This window comes from Chinchilla lanigera, unplaced genomic scaffold, assembly GCF_000276665.1.
Source record: "Chinchilla lanigera isolate Chin_1 unplaced genomic scaffold, ChiLan1.0 scaffold00012, whole genome shotgun sequence".
NCBI classification, from domain to species: domain Eukaryota; kingdom Metazoa; phylum Chordata; class Mammalia; order Rodentia; family Chinchillidae; genus Chinchilla; species Chinchilla lanigera.
The window spans coordinates 24,114,674-24,122,256 of NW_004955413.1; the positions used below are offsets into that span (position 1 = coordinate 24,114,674).

At 59.4% G+C, this 7,583-nt stretch overlaps 1 protein-coding gene across 1 annotated transcript; it reads left to right on the plus strand.

Annotated features, from left to right (window-relative positions):
* The first annotated feature begins 1,238 nt into the window (after window positions 1-1,238).
* On the plus strand, window positions 1,239-7,583 carry LOC106147907 (TRIO and F-actin-binding protein-like). Its single transcript, XM_013511303.1, has 4 exons — window positions 1,239-1,895; window positions 4,780-4,857; window positions 6,866-7,003; window positions 7,542-7,583. The coding sequence occupies exons 1-4, from the start codon at window positions 1,425-1,427 to the stop codon at window positions 7,581-7,583; spliced, it is 729 nt and encodes a 242-aa protein (XP_013366757.1). The 5' UTR covers window positions 1,239-1,424.

The following is a 7,583-nucleotide window of genomic DNA, read 5'->3' on the forward strand; positions in this document are numbered from 1 at the left end:
CCTGAGAGGTTATCCCTCCTGAGGACCCTTGACAAGCGTGCAGTGGGTCTTGGGTCTCCCATGCCTCCTCCTATTGGGCTGCAAGTAGAGGGGCTGCTGTGCTGGGCGGAGCCCTCCCAAAGGCCTTGGAGCAGCTGTGTTTGCTCCTAGGAAGTCCGAGACTCCAGGGGCCTTCCAGGCTCAGGACGGGGGACGGTCACCACGACCTGGCCAGGGTCAGAGCCAGCCTCTCCGAAGACAGCACAGCTGTACCGCCAGCAGGCAGGTGAGCACAGCCTCTCCTTCCCTGTGGGTGCCAGGCAGGGTCCTGGGCAGGACGGTCGGCTGTGAAAGGGTCAGAGCCCCAGTCACAGTGCCCAGCTCTCCCCTCTCTCCGAGGGCCAGCAACTCTGGGCAAAATGCAAAGGACCCCAATCAGTCTTCTGAAGAGCCCCCTGCCATGCTATCCCCTTCCTTTATTACAAGATTTGGGGACAAGCTGGATGCTTTCATCGGGCCGCAGGGCCACCTCTTCCAGGATGGAGACTGGGTCTCTCAAGTTCTTCGAGGGCAAGGCCCACCCCAGGGGAACAGGTATCACGGGTGGAAATTCCAGCACCTGATAGCCCAGGGTGGAATCAATATCTCTGGGGGAGGGAAGCCCGAAAGTGAGCACTTCTTTACAGATCTCTTTCTGGGGCTGTGGAAAGTGGGTGAGAGGGAATAGCTGACACCTCAGGGAAGGACCCAGGGACCCCGCCTGCTTTTGGCTAGGCTGCCGTGAGGACCCAGCCTTGCCTGTCCCATGTCTGCCTCAGACAGACAGTGGCCACCTTGCTGGGTCCCTGGGCCTCACCCACCCCGCACATCCTTCTCAGGTGACCAAGGCCCCTGCCAAGCAGGCAGAACCAGCCAGGAGTCCCGAGAGGCAGCCTGAGGGGGACCGGCGGCTCCAGAGATCCTCACCGTGCCCTAGGACATCAGCGAGGCCCCCTGAGAGGGAGCTGCGGAAGAGGACGGAGAGAGCTCTGGGGAGGGGCCAAGGAGGCCCAAGGCAACCGCCGGGCGGGTGGCAGAGTCAGGAGGAGCTGCCAGGGCCCCAGGGCCCTCACAGAGGCCTGGAAAGGAGCTGGAGCAGCCAGGAGGAGGGCCCGGGCCCTGGAGGCTGGCCAGCACTTGGGGAGCCCAGCCTGGGGGCGGCCAGAGCCCTGGAGGATGCATGGCGAGGCCCTCCCAGGGAGCGCAGGGAGAGCTGGGGGCAGCCTGAGGCCTGGGAGGAGCCCCCCAGTAATGGGCTACAGGAGCACCCCCAGAAGCCGGCCCCAAGGGGCTGGGGCAGCCTGCAGGAGCTGTTCAGTACACCCCAACCTGGAAGCCCCTCAGAGCACTCCTGGGTAGGCCCGGCAGAACCCTCTTATCCTCAGCGGCCTGAGACGCCCACCTCCATGGGCTGGGGCCCTGAGAGGACCCCTGAGCTGGACTGGAGGGACCTGCTGGGCCTCTTCCGGGCCCCTGGGGAGGGGGCCTGGGCCCGACTCCCTAGACTGGACTGGGAAGGCCTCCTGGAGCTCCTGCAGGCCAGGCTACCCCACAAGGACCCAGCTGGACACTGGGGTGACCCAGCCAAGGCTTCAGGGCCACAGCCAGGTCCCCCAGAGACAAAGGAGGATGCCCTGGAGCAGGAGCGACACAACCAGCCTGAAAGTTGGGCTGAGGCCACTGTCACCAATGGACATAGCCCTGGGCAGCAGCCCCAGCACCCTGCCCAGCTACCCAGCCCCGCCTGCACCTCCACCCAGTGGCCAAAGACACAAGTGACAAGTGGGCCAGCAACCTCACCTCCGTCTGCTCCGCCACACACAGCCCAGCTGGAGCACAGCAGGCCGGCAGAGGGCCCCAGCTCCCCGGAGCCAGAGGTAAGCTGCCTTTGCCTCAGAGGGGTAGCCAGAAAGCCAGCTCCATCCCAGCAATTATCCTTAGAAAGGCTCCCTGAGATGTGACCCCAGCCCCTGCACCCCGTCCCAAAGCCCAGCCCTGCCTGTGTCATTCTGACCACTGCACGGGACAGCGGTGTGTGCACCTGCTACACACCCACCCTGTGGAGTATTTCCCAGGCCTATTCCCCTTTAGTCTTCACAGCGGCCTGGTGAGAAGGCGCTGCTCATGTGGATAAGGAAACCCAAGTTTCCCACGGCTGCTGAGGCGGGGGAACCCAGGTCTGCTCAGTGTAATCACCCTGAGCCTCAAGCTGGACCCTCTGGCTGGGGCCCTGTCCCTCCTGGCCCTAGGACCCCTGGGGCGACCTGGGACTGCAGCCAGTGTGCTTATGTCCGCTCCCCCTGCCACATATGCAAGTTGCTGCTGGGGCCAGGACGGCCTCATGCCCCTGCCCCGTGGCCCCCGCAGCTCCTCACACAAAGAGGCCACAGAGCGCTCCGTTGTGAGCCGGCTGCTTAAGTGAGAGCCATGTGCATAGTAGGCCTAGCACCAGGCGCCAGTGCCTCAGTGGTACTTCAGCGCTGCTGCAAGTCCAGAGCCTTGGTCTGGAGGTAGTGGGTGGACATGGCCCCGCCACCTGCAGCACCCCACCAGGGATACAACACGCAGCTTTGGACACCCCACCTCTCTGGGCCTTAGCCATAGAACAGGACCAAGCACTTCCTTAAACAGGCCCACTGGGTGACATGCAGTGTCCACATGTCACCCAGACCCTCCTCTCCTGGGTGCCCAGACTGGTGCCACCTCCCCCATGGATGACAAGGCTTCCAACCAGACCCAGGATTTACTGGGAACAATATCTCATGTGCTTTGTTACATGGGCCACATATGGCCAAGAGGGAACTGCCTCTATTCCCATCTTACAGATGAGGAAACTGAGCCTCCAACTCATTAGGTATTGACAGATGCAAAAGTTGTGAGAAATGAGGCTCAAGTATCCATTGCAAAGTCAGCTGCACTGTGAGCCCAGGTGGGGCCGGGGAACCCTCCCTCCTATGGCTCTCCATGGCTTTCTCTGCTTGGTCCAGATGTGCAGGGATGAGCCGGCGTGGTCCTGCCCTCACACTGCTGTTAGGCTTGCTGGGAGGTGGGGGCGCCCTGGCTGCTCAGGGAGCATGAAATTGTGTCTCAGGAGCCCCTCGGGTGCTGCAGGCTGTCTGTCTCCAATGCATGGGGACGTGGGAAAGATTTCAGCTGGAGTTGCTCCCCCCTGAGGCTCCAGGGTCCCTGGGAGGTTCTGGGGTGGTGACTGGGCAGGGGCATAGCCATCTGCTCCAAGGGCATTTCACAGATGACAAAGCAGAGGTGTTCACTGGGTCCAGCCAGGGCTCCAGTTGCTCTTCTCTAGGGAAACCCTTGGTGTGGCGTTCAAGGCCTCCTTCTCTTCCTTCCACCCCAGAGCTGCCTGTAGTTGTTCCGAGCCAGCTGCAGGGCTCTGCACATCTCCCTGTTGCCCCTGCTGTTCCCTGTGCCTAGGATGCTCTTCCCCTCCCATCTCCCCCAGCAAGTGTCTGTTCATTATTCAGGTCAGGTCAGGTGTGCTGTCCTGAGAAGCTGCCCCGAAAAATCACCCCTCCCCCAGGCTCTCGATGTTCCCCTTCAGGGACTGGCAGTCTTGCTTCCCTCCATCTGTCACGCTGGATCATCATTTCCCCAGAAGAAACGTGAGCTCCACGGAGCAGGAGCTATGTCTCCTTAATCCCTGTACCTCTGGCCCCCAGCCCAGGGCCTGACATGAAGAGGGGCTCAGCTCAAGGGGTGCCTGAGCCACGAATGCATGCAAGACACAGGGAGGGTTGGGGATGAAGCCCAGTGGTAGGTGGCTTGCCCAGCAGGCACAAGACTGTAGGTTTCAAGCTGGGTGTGGTGGCCACACCCATATTCCAGCCCCTGGGAGGCTGAGGCAGGAGGGTCATGAGTTTGAAGCCAGCTTGGACTACATAGTAAGACTGCATCTTAAAAAAAATAAAAAAGACAGGGTAAGATAGTGGGTAGAACATGGATGAACAATGGGTGGTGGATACATGAGTAGAATGAACATATGATGGCTAGATAATGGGTGATGGATAAATGGATGATACTTAGCTGATGGATGAACATGTAGTGGTGAACAAATCATTGATTGGGTGAGTGTTGGGTGGAATATGGATGGATGGATGGACAGGTGGATGGGTGGATGAGTGGGTGGGTGCGTGGGTGGATGGATGGATGGATGGATGGGTGGATGGGTGGATGGATGGATGGATGGATGGATTGTTGGATAGATGGATGGGTGGATGGATGGATGGATGGGTGGGTGGGTGGATGGATGGATGTCGATGGATGAGTGGGTGGATGGATGGATGAATGGATGGGTGGGTGGATGGGTGGATGGATGGATGATAGGTGGGTGGGTGGCTGGCTGGGTGAGCGATGAATGCATAGGATGGATGCAGAAGCTCATGGGTGGGATGATGGGTGGATGGGTGGATGGATCAATGGATGAGTGGGTAGATGGATGGGTGGGTGGGTGAGTGGATAGATGGATGGATGGGTGGGGGGTGAATGGCTGTTGCATGGCTGGAGGAAGGATACATGGATGTTGGATGGATGGGCAATGAGTAAATAGAGGGTGGATATATGAATGGATGGCAGATAGTGGATGTTTGAGGTGGATAATGCAGGCTGGATGCTGGGGGATACATGATGCTGGATGCTAGGCAGATGCTGGGTGGATGGATGATAGTTGGAGATGAGGTGGACAGCTGGATAGACTGGGCCATAGCCATAACCTGGGCTAATCTGTGTCCTTCTTATCTCCAGTTCCAACCAGAGGAGCCTGAGGCATCAGAACCAAGCAGAGGCCAAGACTCACTGACTGAGCAGGACCAGGCAGCCTCGGTAGTTGGGTCCTGGGCATGGATGCACAGGGAGGGGGATCAGGTTGGATGTGGGCTGGGTTCCCCTCTCGGGTCCTCTAGACCAAGGCTGGCTCTGCTGTGGGGTCATCTGCATGGGAGTGGGGCCCCGAGAAGAGGGCTTTGGAGCTGGTCAGCAGAGCCACCTCTGCATTAGGGACCTGGGTGGTGGATGATCCCAGGGTCAGAGGCCCAGAGCTCTGCTTCAAACTCGATGGACTGCGCGAAAAGGTCACTGCTCTTCCCCAAATAGCAGTTTGCCCCTGATGGTCTCTGAGGGCCTCTGAGGGCAGGGCCCTTCCTGTTTTAGAGGGCCGGAGAGAGGGCAAGAAATGCCAAAGGGAAGACAGCTGAGGAGGGGCTTCGCTCGGCTGGGCCCGGAGGCACCGAGATGTGTGCAGGAAGTGGCCAGAGGCTGTTCCACCAGGGTCTGGGTCCAGCTGGAGGGACAGCTCTGCCCCACCCAGCCCTGTGACCTGCAGAGCAGACCATTCTCGTCACCCTCAGCTTCCAGCGGGGTGAGGTCGGAGGGGAGGGAGAGTGAGACAGACTGTTTAGGGCTGTCTTCCTCATCCCCCTCTTCCCTGTGGCACCGCCGGAAGAGCCAGGTGTGACAGGGAGCGTTTGTGCGGCAGCCTGGACCCCCCCCAGCCTGGCCACACTGCTAGTCAGAGCCGGGGGACTCTGCCCGACCCCACACTGCGTGGGTGAGGAAACAGGCAGGGAGTCGTCCCAGCTCATACAGCCAGTCTGTGGGGACTCAACTAGAGCCGGGGGCGGGGGGCTCCACCCAGCGCTCCCTCCCTGCCCCCTCGCTCGCGCTGCTTGCTGGCTGTGCACTGGTCTGTGTGACCTGTCCCTAACTGCTTGGTGGCCAGTCTTCCTACCTGTAAATGCGAGGTGACAGGGACGCTGATCACTGACAGGGGCTTTGGTAACTTTGTTCTTCCGCTTTTGGGGTTATTTCTTCATACTTCCTGGAGACAGCTTCACGGACAAAGAGGAAATAGTAGTAATGGGGAACACCTGTAGTCTCCCAGCCACCCCTAATCCTAGGCAGTCTCAACTGGACGGAAGCACTAATTACCTCAATCATTAATTCATTCACTCATTCACTCGCATACACTTAGTAAGTACCTTCTAGTGCCAGGGTCAGAGGTGAGACAGAGTGGCACTATAGAGCCCATCTTGGGGACAGCTCTACGCCAGTGATCAGGGCTTGATGGGAGGGTGTAACCAAGGGGAGGGGCCCACCTTCTGAAGCCCACCCCCACCTATGCTTTAAGACTTCAAGCTCCTCTTCCAGAGAATCTGCAGATTCCAGGAAGGGATACCCTGGCTCTGCCCTGCCCCTGCCCGTAACCTGCCTTGTGATCTTTGGACCAGTGTCTCTGCTTTGCTCAATCCTCAGCTTCCCCAACACGGGTGATCTCGAAGCAAGAGAGTATTCTGGGCTCTGTGAGGGTATCTGCAAGAGTCTCTTCCTTTCTTGTAATTTGGGGTCACAAACCTAAAGCCAGGCAGGTAACAAAGGCCAAGAGTGCAGCCTGGGGTACTTGTGTAGGACCCTTTGGCATCAGATAGCTGTTGCCATGGGGAAGGTGAGCCTAGAGTTTCCATAGCTTTAGATAGTTTAAGAAAAATCAGAAATAGCTATTTAATAATCTCTGGATTATTTAACATTAGGAGCCTAGTGGAAAATAATCTGTAGACACCACTGACCTGAACACACATCTGTGATCTGTACCGTCCCCTTGGCAACTTGAGGTTTGATTTTAGGGTGTGGGGTCCACAGCACAAGGGCGCTGAGCCCCAGGGGCCCTGTGGGCAAATTAACAAGGTTTTTGCTTGGCAGCTCTCAGGGAGAGGGTGGTGGAGAACAATGGTACACAGGACCTTCGTGGTGGCAGAACAGGCAGGGGAGGCTGTGACCAGGGATGGCCTCAGCTTGACGAAGGGACCCACGGCCAACACTGGACCCTGTTTGACAGGCAGACAAGAGGCCGGCAGAGGGCAAGGCTGAGAGCCCGCTCAAGGGCCGACTGGTGACCTCATGGCGGATGCCCGGGGACCGGCCCACGCTGTTCAATCCGTTCCTGCTGTCCCTGGGGGTCCTCAGGTGGCAAAGGGTAGGCTGGCTCCCGCGCGGGGGCTGGAGGGGTGAGGGTGGACAGAGAGGGGAGGTCCAGGGAGGGGCTCCCCTGGAAGGAGAGCGGGCTGCACAGCTCCTGAGCCCCTTGGTCTCTTCGTGGTGAGTGTCCCATCCCCAGGGCAGGCTTGGGGCTCCCGTCCGTGATCAGGGTGAGGGGTGGCTGATGGTCTCAAAGCGAAAGCATTCAGTCTGGAGCGCTCACCAGCCCCTGGCCAGGGAGCCAGGTGGGGGAGAAAGGAAGGGGAGGCCATCAGGGGCTCTGGGACCGCAGAGCGTGTCTCCGACTTGGGCCCTCGCCAGTTTTACAGTCATCTGGCATTACGTAACCCGTCCCCTGCCCAGAGAGGCCTGTAAACACTCAGACCTCTGCGTGGGGCTTCCTCAAGCGCAGAGAGGGGAGGCAGCTGAGACTTGCAGCCTCCCCCTGCCCCTTCGCAGCAGGAGAGGAGGGGGCTGCCATCTGCAGGGACCAGGCGCTGGCCTCACCCTGGAGACGGTTGGCCCCGATTTTGCAGGTGAAGGGACTGAGGCTCATGGCAGTGGGTGAGCTCACCTGA